General features: G+C 47.5%; 1 protein-coding gene across 1 annotated transcript; it reads left to right on the forward strand.

The window, feature by feature from the left end:
- Positions 1-6: 6 nt before the first annotated feature.
- Positions 7-2934, forward strand: ZDHHC23 (zinc finger, DHHC-type containing 23; the record flags this gene model as incomplete). Its single annotated transcript, XM_010074163.1, has 3 exons — positions 7-716; positions 1383-1550; positions 2398-2934. Coding segments are annotated over 3 exons (1146 nt in total), but the record flags the coding sequence as incomplete, so codon positions are not given.
- Between the last annotated feature and the right edge of the window lie 9653 nt (positions 2935-12587).

The following is a 12587-nucleotide window of genomic DNA, read 5'->3' on the forward strand; positions in this document are numbered from 1 at the left end:
TTCCCCCCCAACAGGTGGCTGACGTGCAAATCCCTGCCCCCGGGAGCTCTGGAAAGAATCGTCGACACTGTAGCGGACCGTGTGCGGGTCCCTTGGTTCGCAGGGGCCGTGAAGGTCAACGTCAGCCTTGTGCCACCCCTGGTTCTGCTGCCCGTCCTCCTCCAGGTTGCCGCTCTGCACTTCCTGCTGGGGCTTGTCATCCTGACATCGCTGCCCGTGGTGGTGCTGTGGTATTACTACCTCACCCACAGGAGGAAGGAGCGGACTCTCTTCTTCCTCAGCCTGGGGCTCTTCTCCTTGGGCTACATGTACTATGTGTTTCTCCAGGAGGTGGTTCCTCGAGGCCATGTGGGGTATTCCCAAGTGGTCGCTCTCACGTGCGGGTTAATTCTTATGCTTGCAGCCCTGTCTCAAGCCAAGAAAGACCCCGGCTACCTTCCCATCTCATCAGGCAACGAGAAGTCATCGCACCAGGGTTTGCCCAACAAGAGTGTTAGAGGAAGCGCCAATGGGCTCTATGGTGTCACCACATCAGGAGTTGCCAGCAGCCGTGCTGTGAATGGGGAGGCCAAAGGCTATTCCAGGATGTCATCTGAGGAGCCAGAAGGTGTGAAAAAGGACTGGTGCACTAAATGCCAGCTGGTCAGACCAGCCCGAGCTGGGCACTGCCGGCTTTGTGGCAGGTGTGTAAGGAGACTGGACCATCACTGTGTCTGGTAGGTTTTGTACTGCTGAGGCTACATGTGTTCTCTCTCTCTTCTCCCGCTTTTAAGTTAGCTTCTTTTTTTTTACAGTCCCTGTCAAATGGGGTTGCTTTTGTTATATGCAAGAACTGGTGACATTCTTTAAAAAAGTAAACTCGTATTGACCATTTTAAAGAACAGTTTAAAGAACTGTTTGTAAGTGGGTTGACCTGATAGCTGATTGTCTTTGGTTCTCTACTGGTTTTCATCTGGGTGTTGGTGGGGTTTGGTTTTTTTAATTTGTTTTGGGTGGGTTTTTTAGATGTAGTCTGTGTAGCACTATAAATCCTGCTGTTAACTTGCATTAGTGCTCTCCTGAGGGCAAGGGAACCTAAAGCTGCCTGTGTGCATGCAGTACTGGCACCAAGGAGCAGTAGGATGTAGATGTGTCTCAGTGAAGGATACTACACTTGCTAAAAGCGAGGCAAACGGTTCACCACTGTTACCCTGCTGGTCTATTGACTTGTGCTTGTAACCTTTTGTATATAAACCTTCTTTGAACATGTTTCAAGGTTCATAGCCTGTGTTGTATAGAAGTAACTTGGAAGTTAGGTTCACTGATAGGTGGGGGAGAGAGAAGGAAAAAGAAGCCACTATATTTTCTTTTTAAGCAAAGTAATCTCTTCTTTCCTTTTGGAGGATTAACAGCTGTGTAGGGGAGCAGAACCACCAAGCATTCATCCTTGCACTCTCCTTCTTCATGCTCACCTCTGTGTATGGGATTACATTGACCCTGCACAGCATCTGCAGGGGCCGAACTCCGTTTGTGGCATTGTTCTACTGCCCTGGAGCCTATTCTGACCACAGGTGAGATGTCTGTCTGGGAGAGAGCTCGGGTGGGAATGGACTTGGTCAGGCAGCTTAGCTCCTCTTCCTCATTCTATGCTCTAGGCCAGTGCTGTTGGCTGTCAAACCTGACCACAAAGTGCTCCCTAAAAAAGGTCTAGAAAGCAGGGATGCATCACTACTTTTGCCAAGGTGGGGAGCCTGAGACTTGGAGAGAACCCACCATTTATTTGGAAAAAATTGTTGGAGGAGCTGGGATTTGAAGTCTTTATTGTGTACTGTATAGATACACTATTAAATATGTTTGCCTCCAGATGCAGGTAATGGTCTGACAGTCTGGAATTCATGTGCTGTCTCTCCCTCTCATCCCTTACTGTTTATCTAGTGACTGTCCCTCTGATTTATCTGCTTAGAACAGACAGCGTTAATATGCTTTGTCTGGCAGGGAGGGTGGTGAGAAGTGTTGGACATGAGTTCAGAGACTGGTGCTACCACCAGTGTGCAGAGTACACTGGCACAAGTGACTCTGTCGTCTTCTGTACCGTGTTTCATGATCTGTCGAGTGTGAGCATCGTTGTGCCCTTAAATAGGGAGTGAGTACCTTTACAATAGTAAGAGTAAAGAGCTAGGTAGTGCGACAGTAACGTGCAAGAGTCGATCTGGTAGTGCTAAAAGCTCTCACTAAGTAAGCCCTGAAGCTTTAATTTTGAGAAAGCCTTTAAGGATTATCTGATGAAAGCAGCAAGTGAGATCACTGTGGCAGATGTAGACAGGGATTTGAAAGGATAGTGATTATCAGGGAAAGTCACTCTAAAGCAGCTGCTCCAAAACTAAACGGCTTCCTTCCCATCTTTTTCTCTGCTGCCAGCTCTGCTCTGTCGTTCACCTGTGTGTGGTACTGTGCCATTGTAACAGCTGGCATGGGATACATCCTCCTTATCCAGCTGCTGAACATCAGCTACAACGTGACTGAGAGGGAAGCTCGGATGGCTCTGCGGGACAATACTGGGCACAGGCTCCTGGGTGGCTTAGTGATAGATACTGGCCAGTATAACAGGGGTTTCCTATGCAACTGGGGCCATTTCTTGAGCCTGGGGTCTTCTCCTCCACAGCGCTCTGCTGAAGACATTGTGTGACATCCCTCTTTCTCCAGATGATGTTGACTGACTTTCTTTAGCAGGGGAATGGCCCCTTCTACTAGGACTCTCCCTCCTCCCACACCCTTCACAGTTAGTGTATGGGCTGCCTATCCCGTCACTGACATCATTGGAGGCTTTCCCAGGCCAAATGGTTCTTCGCATGCTGTCAGCCAGCAATAGGATGCAGAAAGCAGTAAGCCATATGCACAAACCTGGAGAGAAGGAGCCTGCTACCTTTTTCCGCTGTGGGAAACTTTGTGCAGCTCAAGCACAAGGTTTTGAGAACTTGATTTTTTCCTTAGGTGTGAACCCTGGCATCAAGAAGAATCTGCCGCTGAAGTTCAGAGCATGCACTGGTTCCTGCAAGGGTTAAAGAATCTCTGCCTCATACCTATGTGTGACATTTCAGAGATGTCAGGAGGCTGAACTTTTGATACAGATAACAGATGGACCACTGCAGAAGCCAGGCTCTTTGGCTAAGAAGAGACTATCTAGGCAGTCACTGAGCAGCTCCCTCCTCTCTGGTGGTTTGGGTTTTTTTTGTGTTTTTTTGTTTGTTTGTTTTTTGTTTGTTTGTTTTTGTTTTGGTTTGGTTTTTTTTGTCTTCTATTCCATCCAGCTGTATACATGCTTGTATTAAGTGCCTTTGTGAGCAGCATTCCTATAGGGCTTTGTAAGATGCCTTCACCTCATTAACCCTGAAGTTATTATTCCATCCCTCATGTGTCTGACTGGGTGAGAAGACACTGTCATCTTTAATCTTGTCATTCTTTCTGGAAGCTGGGTCTGTATTGGTTTGAAGGCTTCGCTCAACTCCCTCCAAGTGTTTCTGCTCTGATTATGAATTGTGACATGAGACAGCAGGTAAATGTATGAAGTAAGAAGGAAATGTTTTGAAGCAACATGTAACAGTGGACTCTGAGGGGAAAACAAGAGTGCTGTCTTGTGTTACTGTAGCTTTATGGAAACTACCTTTCTCCTTCCCTCTATGGGAGAAGGGAGTCTGTGGGAGAGTAAACGATTCTGCTAACAGCATTTTTGGTCGGTAGCATCTTGGTCACTTGTGTTGCTAATAACATAGTGATTCTGTCTCCTCTCAACCCAGTCACTGTGGAGCTGCCTGACTGTAGATCTGTTTTCTCAAGCCAGAAAGCCAAGGAGCAGTTCAGTCTCTGCATATGTAGAGAGAGGGAGAGGATGTGTTGGAGCTGTCTGTTTTAGGGGTAGATGACCTGCACTGTCAAGTAAATTAGTCTATTAAATGTGCTCTGCAAGAATGCCACTTGTTCCTCATCAACCTGCAACTGTGTTGTTGCCCGGACTTGAGCTTCAGCTGAAATCACAAGGTTTTGGTGGCAATGGTTTCTGGTTTTTGTGAGCAGATGGGGGTTTGTTGCTTTTTCTTTTAAACCCTTTGTGTATGTTGTTGGCCCTTGTGGTGCGTTGACCTTGGCTGGACACCAGGGTCACCCCGAAGCAGCTCTCTTACTCCCCTCCTCAGCTGGAGAGGGGAGAGAGAATATAATGAAACGTTCACGGGTTGCGATAAGGAGAGGGAGATCATTCACCAGTTACTATCGTGGGCAAAACAGACTCAACTTGGGGAAAATTAATTTAATTTATTACCAACTACATCAGAGTTGGATAATGAGAAATAAAAACTAAATCTTAAAACACCTTTCCCCCACCCCTCCCTTCTTCCTTGGCTTAACTTTACTCCTGAGTTCTCTGCCTCCTCCCCCCAGTAGCACAGGGGGACAGGGAATGGGGGATGCAGTCAGTCCATCACATGTTGTCTCTGCTGCTCCTTCTTCCTCAGGGGGGAGGGCTCCTCACACTCTTCCCCTGCTCCAGTGTAGAGTCCCTCCCACACGAGAAAGCTCCCCATGAACTTTTCCAACATGAGGCCCTTCCACAGGCTGCAGTTCTTCACGAACTGTGCCAGTGTGGATCACTTCCATGGGGTGCAGTCCTGCGGGCACAGACTGCTCCAGCGTGGGTCCCACATGGGGTCACAAGTCCTGCCAGCAAACCTGCTCCAGCCTGGGCTCCTCTCTCCATGGGGCCACCGGTCCTGCCAGGAGCCTGCTCCAGCGTGGGTTTCCCACGGGGTCACAGCCTCCTTTGGGTGCCTCCATCTGCTCCGGTGTGGGGTCCTCCCCAGGCTGCAGGTGGATCTCTGCTCCACCATTACCTCCATGGTGCAAGGGCACAGCTGCCTCACCACGGGCTGCAGGGGAACCTCTGCTCCTGCGCCTGGAGCACCTGCTCCCCCTCCTTCTGCATTGACTTTGGCATCTACAGAGTTTTTTCTCACATGTTCTTACTTCTCTCTCCAGCTGCAATTTTCACTGTGCAGTTTTTTCCCCCGTTCTTAAATATGTTATCAGAGAGGCATTACCACTGTTGCTTGGCCAGTGGTGGGGCCATCTTGGAGCCAACTGACATTGTCTCTATCGGACACAGGGGAAGCTTCTAGCCACTTCTCACAGAAGCCACCCTTGTAGCTTCCCTGCTATCAAAACCTTGCCATGCAAACCCAATACAGCCCTGCAGTAATATGAAAAGTCTGGCTGGAAAAGCCTGGGACCATGGCACAAGAGGTATGGGTTGGGCCTAAGATGCAGAAGCAGGGGGAAGAGCCTCATCCTAGCTACTGATGTTTTTAGACGCATGCGTAGCATTCACAGATCATACCTACCCCGACTCCACTTTTGCATGGCAGGCAGCTGGGGGATGTTGGCTGAGTGATGCAAATTCACTGTGTGCTGCTGGTACATGGTGCCAAAAAGTAGCAGGTCCCTTTGGGGGTGTCCCTTGAGATCCCTGCCATATTCAGTGTGTGTGCTCCTGATTTTGTGTCCCAGTTTAAGGTGAAGACCGTGTCCCTCTTTGCACTATTTGGTTTCCTCAGGTGGCACTTCTATAACCAGCAGATAATTGAGGAGCAGCTGCACTTGTAATGTGGCTGTGCAGAGTTACTGACTTAGTGAGTGTTCCCTATTTCCTCTTCCTCCCTTTCATCCAGTGAGCAATCCTTTATAAGGAGGTGAAGGGGACACCTCTCTTGCTTCCTGCCTCTAACCAAACACACTAAGAGGTTTCTGACCACTTCCCCGGCCCTAATGTGACGAAAAAGACACCCAGCTGGATTGTGCTAACTGTTCCTCTATCACCTTCTGACTGGAGCTTGGAGCCTGATCCTAGCTGTTTAAATTCAGCTGTTTAAATTCACACAAGACTCTCCACATGAGTTACCTGTAAAGGTTTCCACGGCACATATGCATTGTGTGGTGCCTGCTGAGCTGATCTGGAGCTTGGCAACCCTGGAGACAAGAATGCTGTGGGCTAGCATGTTTGTGATCTTCTCAGATCTCGTCCTGCTGATGCTTGGGGAGATGAAGGCAGAATGATGAGCTAAACAAACCTCTGCAGTGGACTGTCCCTGTGAGTTACAAGTGCAGAAATCAGTCATGCACCCATAAGCTGAACGAGCTCTGTGAGCCTTTACAGGTTTGAGGTAAGTGGTTTCTCAAAGTCCTGCTATTCCTGGCTGGGAGAAGGCAGAGCAGAGCAGATCACAGATCATATCCCTGGCAGTGCCTGAGCCTGTTGTGCTCACTTTCTCCCGCAGGCAGCGACTGGTTAGTACTTTGCAGCCTGTCTGTTGGTGTAGCTTTGTCCGTTGTCTCTTAGTGAGCTCTGGCATAGTAGATTTCATTTGAACTGCTAACATGGAGACTCTCTCGGTGGTCTCCTAGGCAGCATGGACTTCAGAGTGCAAATATAGGAACAAAGGACCTTGGACTAATGTAACCATTCCATACCTTGGTTAAGCCCATTCTAATATAGTGGGGGTAAAGTGCTAAAGTAAATCTTATTTTTGCACTCACTCCAGAGGGACCTGGAACCATTCAGGACACTATAAGGGTTGCAAGGCTGTGTTTTTTTAGGAGGAAAATGCAGTGCTGATTCCCCAGTGAAGAGGAAGTTCACATGGCTGTAATCTGCATAGCAATGGTGTCTTTTTCTTTAAGGACGTGGCTTTTGTTTATCGTTCTGGCTTCTTCCTGAGAGGATTTATCTTGTGAATGCCGTGGGAGATGGGAAGCATAAAGTAACAGGATATTTAAAAGGTATCTAAAAGGCCGGAAGAGTTGCAAGCTTCAGATGCATACTTTGGAGCGCTCCTTTTAATAGCCCTGAGAATTAGCAAGAAGCCCTTGAAGGGTAAGGCTTCCTTTTGCACTTACAGCAAGGGCAGGCTGTTGCAATCTCTTGTGCACTGAAGGACAAATTTTTTTTCTGAGTATTTTCTTGCTGAGGTTGTTATTGGCCATGCTGGCAGAAAAAGGTTAAAACATAGGCATCGAGAGTCAGTCCTTCAGCTCGCTGTGTGTGTAGCTGCCTAGATGTATGCTGCCTGGGTGTTGGAGCAGTGGGAGCAGACTGCATCTCACTGGTGACTTGTGGGTCATGTGTGTGGCCTTGGGGCAAGGACTAGTGTCTCACTTGTAGAACTTGTATGCACGTACCTAGCAGTGCAGAAAACAGTACCCTGCTGGCCCTTAGTTTTTCCTGTGTAAGAGAGGACCCAGAGCTGGTCAGAAGCAGGGAAGGATTTTGGTAAAATCCAGCCTTGATGTTTCTCCGCACAGACTTGGAAATTAGTTTATCCCGCTTTAACCATGATCTTTTAAGAGGCGTTTGTTGTTTCACAAATAGTGTGTACTTCTGCAGATCAGGGCAACTCTTAAGGGGTCAGGGTTATGATGTTGCTACTGTTGTAGTGTTAAACCCTCCCTGTCCAAATGCCAGCACCTTACTGTTTGGTGACTGTACTAAGAGCTGTGCACCGTTAGATACACTCTGTAAATGGTGGCTTGGCACTCTTTAACTGTCTTCTTACGTCACGCTTTTTTGTAGGCAAGTCACAGGTCCCCACATCGACTGTTTCTCCATTTAACTTGTCCTCAAATTACAAAAGTCACTGGTGAGCCTGAGTTGGTGCTGCTTGTGACTCCTAATCACATTTCAGCCTTCATGCTATGATGGTGCTTTTTTTTTCCTTCAAAGTAGGTTGCTTTCAAGTGTCTTAATGAAACCATTTGCTGTAAAATTTTCTTCTGAAGATAAAATGGATACTGCCTCACTGCCTAATGTCTTAATAATGTGCTTGGTTTTTTCCTCTATATGAATGTATATTGCCTCATTAGGGCAGGAAGCGTGTGTGATTATGGATGTATTTTCCTGTATTGCTGTCAGTGAAGAACTGTACAGTTTCCTAGGATTTTCTTTCACTATCAGGATGTTTGTACAGCGAAAATCTTTCTGCGGACAGGTGAGGTTCTTTCTGAAATGCAGGAATCAGCCTCACAAGATCTTGTCTTTATGGAACTCCTCTAATGATAATGTGAAGAATTACGGTCTCTGGAAGAACTGTCTTACCTTGGGAAAGACAGACCCCTTGAGCGGGCTGTTTTGGGTTTTTTTTTCCACCCTAAGCTTTAGGAAGAAACTTTGTGAAATGTATTTGTGAGCTTTGTTGAAAGATCTGGTGTGTGTGTTTGTGTCCATTTTGCATCATATTCAGTGTTTCCAAATGGATCCAATTATGAATCAAAATAAATTATTAGCAACTATCTGTGGAGTGGCCTGTTGATTTATGCCAACGCACTCAGACAGGTCAAATGAGCAGAAGCTGCCATCATCTTATGTCTATTTATCTGTGAGCTAGACTTGGGAATAAGGGAGCAACTGGCTAAGGAGAAGCTAGGAAGCAAGTGTTCTTTGAGTTTTGTGAAAGTTGACATTGGGTTTTGTTGGTGTTGGGATGAAACAGAGACCTGCTGGAAGTTCTCACCACCCCGGAAACTTAGGGATATTCCCCCACAGTGGGGATTTGAACCAGGATCTTGTATCCTATGAGCAATCCATTATCAGTATCTGATCAGGTTCCTAGCCTTTTTGTCCAGTGGCTTCCTTTCCCTCCTACACTGCCCACACAATACATCTAGAACCCCAAAAGGAACACACTCTCACTTTAAACCCTCTCCTAAGTCATGTTTGGAAATGACATGGATATTCATCATGCAGATAGTGGGAGGAGATGTCACTTTTGATTCTGTCAGTATCTTGGGACACCTCCTCAAAAGAAAGATGACTTTTAATGAGTAGAATCAGAGGTGCCTTTGATTGTTCCCAGAGCTCTGCTTTGATTTGCCTGAGTGGCACTTCTGTCTGCTGTTCAGCTGTTTCTCTTTGAAGATCACTTTGTGCTCACTGACAACAAGGACCTTGCACTAGCAGTGAACCTGGTTTGTAGTTAAGTGAGCATGGTGTGCGCAAGTGGAGACTTCTGACACCCCAGCAGCTACCAGCTTGATTAACTCTGGTGCTGATGACAGGGACACATGAGACTACTGTTTCTCCTCAGCTTTTATTTTTCTCCCTTTGTGCCTTCCCATGTTGCCTGTGGTTAGTGTCAATAATGCATAACAGGTCTGGAAAGATGTGAGCTGTGGATGAGACTGCAGTGGTTCATGGACCTTTCCCAGGCTAACTGCTGTCCCCAGCTACAGTCTTGTTTGCCTGGGGGGAGCAGGGGAAATTGTTTAATACTTCAGGCACGTTTCAAATCCACTTTGAGCTGAGCCTGGGAGACTTTGAAGAGACTGGTGTACAGATTTACCTAGAAGATGATATTTTTGTGGTGAAGGTTTTTGGCAAAGTATGTAAGAACTCTGGAGGGCAGGGGTCAGCAGGGGATGGGATTGAGGAGGAGGGGAGTTTGCAGTCACTTCAGGGTTCTGCATTTGCTGTTGTACCAAAGTGAAAATCTTCCCCCCTCCCTGCACAAGAGAAGGAAAATCTGTCTGTGCAGCCACCTCCCTCTCTTGCTAAGAAAAAGCAAGGATCTGAGAGGCAGGAGTGTGCCCAAGCTGTGGGAGCGTGGGCTGATGACCAGCATTAAGGCATTGACATCTGCATCTAAGCACTGGGGTGGGAGGGATGCTCTGGCACAGCAGCAGGCTGAAGCTGTATCTTTGGTCTAACAAGCTCTCTCGTGTGTCACCCTCCTGCTGGGAAATGTTTGCTGGAGCTTTAATTTGCAAAACACTAACATCATGCTAGGGATTTGGGGGGTGTCCTGTGCAGTCTCTCAATAGCATCCTTGGGCAAAGCCTTGCTTCTGCCGAGGAGACAGGAGTTGTTTCAGACAGGTGTGGATTGAATGGGGAAGTTGAGGTGCTTCTCATCTCCCCTTTAATTCAGACCATGTTCAGTATGAATGTGCCTAATCCCTGAACATCATCCCTATCCCTCAGCTGGATCCAGCTGAGGCTTCAGCTCCATGCTAGCACTGAATTAGCAGTAGGCAAGGGCAAAGGAGTGTGAAAGCACAGCTCTTCCTGGAGCTTCTTTTGGCTTCTTGTTGCTGGAACTGTCTAGCCAAAGAGCATCTTACCAGGAGAATGTTCTTCAAAACTACTAAGAATAGAAGAAAACCCTAGAAGGTTGAGAGTATTGGAGAGAAAGGCCAGTTTCAAAAGCAAGTGTTGACTGTACTTCAAGTTCTTTGTGGGGAGTTATGCTGCACATAAGCAACATTATTTTCATGGATGGTGAGTGGGCACTGAGATGAGTGGGAACTGTGGGCCTCAAGAACAAAATGTGCAAATGTGGCATTGAACCGTTCAGTAAACTGTATGCAGTCCTGAGTAGCCAGTGGTTTGGGGTACCCTCTTAGCTGTGAGAGATGTAGATTCAACACCTGCTCAGTCTGTTGCTAGGGTTAAGACCAGGCTGCATGTGGGCTCATCCACTCTACTGCTCCATACTCCTGCTACTCCTCTTAGCGCTGCAGTGTGTCCTGTCTCCAGCTGGCTGTAATACAACCTTCTCTCTATCTGAGAAAGGATGCGTCCTTGCTGTTCATCCTCTGGGTCACTGTCCTCCTTCTGCTGTGAATTCAGGTGGAGAGTGGGCTGGAGACTTTCCCTGCTATGTTCATTGCCAAGCCCCAGTAAGGAGGAAGTCATCTTAGCAAAAGGCCACAGTAACATAGGATCATAAGGGCTGGTTCGGAGGTGTTTCAGGAGCTTGTTTGGCACTACCTGGGAGAGGCTTCCAAGGAGAGCGAGCATACTAAGAGAAAGTGGAATGCTGCTGCTGTGCTGCCACAGCTTGCTGCTGTTAGCACCAAGTATGCTGCTGGCTGCACTGGGGCATTAGTTTGGTAGCTCAGCCTGCAGTCCTGCTCCTCCCTGCCTTTTTGTCTCAGTCCTCTGCAAAAGATGCTACCCTTCTGCAGTGCCCATTCTTCCCCACAAGATAAGTTATTGAGCCCCCTCTCAGCTTGTCGCTTCCTCTCACAATCTGCCTTTTAATGCAGCCAGATGGTCTGTACTCGCCCACACTACACAAGCACCTTCCGCTCCCTGCGCTTGGATAATGCGCTCATCCGACCTGCTGGTGGTCAGGTCTGTAATTAGCCTTTGGGAGATGGTAAATGTTCATGTGTTGTAGAGGATGGTCGTGGGAGGTAACCTGGGAATGACAGTTGTCTTCAGACCTGCACCCAGAGTCTGCTCAACAGCCTGGCTTGTGTGGGCAGGGAGGCTCTCTGACCACATCCCTGTGAGCTCTCCACATGCACAAATTCCAGATGCTAAAGCTTTGGAGCCTGCTGCTGCGCGTGGGCACCTGACCTGTCCTACACCACTTCACCTGCAGTGCTTAGTCCTGGTCTAGGTCTCTGACCCTGGACTTCTGTCCAGTACCATTCAGTTGTCTTCTGACACAAGTTGCACCACCAACTCCGTTGTGCTCGCTTCAGATTTGGGTTTATTGGAAACTGTCAGTGCATATTACAGGTTTTAAAAATTATCTGGCATTACTCAAGTGCTCCCTGTACTGCTAAATGCTTTTGGAGAGAACTTTGCCTATCTTATTGAGGGGGAAGTGATTCCAGATTCCTGCCTTGTACTGTTCCTAAGACAAGACATACTGTACCTTAACAGCATTACCCTATCTGCACTATGTTGCACGTTAAGGTTAAACAGAGATAGGAAACTTTCATTTTAATCATGTCAGCCTTAGCCTATGTAAAAATATAGTATTTTCCTTGGATTTTTGGATTTTTTGAAGGGCTGGATCAAGTGAAAAGACCCAGATAGACTTGCACAATACATCTTTAAATGCTACAGTTAACCAGCTTGGAAAATGTTTAAATGACAGGGAGATAGAGGCTCACAAACTTGGAATTACTGCTTGCCACCAAAATCAAAGCACTGTGCTTGTGAGTTGGCCAGTGCTGTGAACTAGGCAGTCTCTTGAAAAAGAATCCAGGTTTTAGATTGTCCATATGCGATGCTGTGATCTGGATCATTAGCAGATACAATTTCCATAAATAGCTCTTCCCTCTCCTCCTCCCATCTAAACTTTACTGGCACAGTTAGCTAGAAACTGTTCTCTGGGTGGCCGAGTTTGCAGTAGTGGTTAGGGGTCAGCTGGCAGTCAGGTCTGTTTGCTCTCTGATCAAGCTGTCACCCTACGGAGTACTGGCAACAGAAAAGCACCAGGTTACTGCTTAAGGAAAAAAAAGCTGCAGTTCAGTTCTGTGCTTCCTGTGTTGGAGGAGGATTCACGTCAGTGCTGCAGCTCTGCATGTGCAAATGGTCTTGGCATGAAATACACTCTGTGCTAGGCTTCAGCTACCTAGGCCGCACTGCCACCAGCCAAGACACCCCTAAGGAAACTTCACATGAGGAGGACCTTGTAGGGAATAACTCCCTGAAGTGCAAAGTGAAACCGTCAGGTAAGTTTCCATATATGCTTAGTTTACGACAGCCATGACCCCAGGGAGCTTCCTTGGGCTGTAAGACCCTTTGCGCTGGAGAGGACTTCCCCTTGGATT

Source organism: Pterocles gutturalis, unplaced genomic scaffold, assembly GCF_000699245.1.
Source record: "Pterocles gutturalis isolate BGI_N339 unplaced genomic scaffold, ASM69924v1 scaffold8567, whole genome shotgun sequence".
In the NCBI taxonomy this organism is placed as follows: domain Eukaryota; kingdom Metazoa; phylum Chordata; class Aves; order Pterocliformes; family Pteroclidae; genus Pterocles; species Pterocles gutturalis.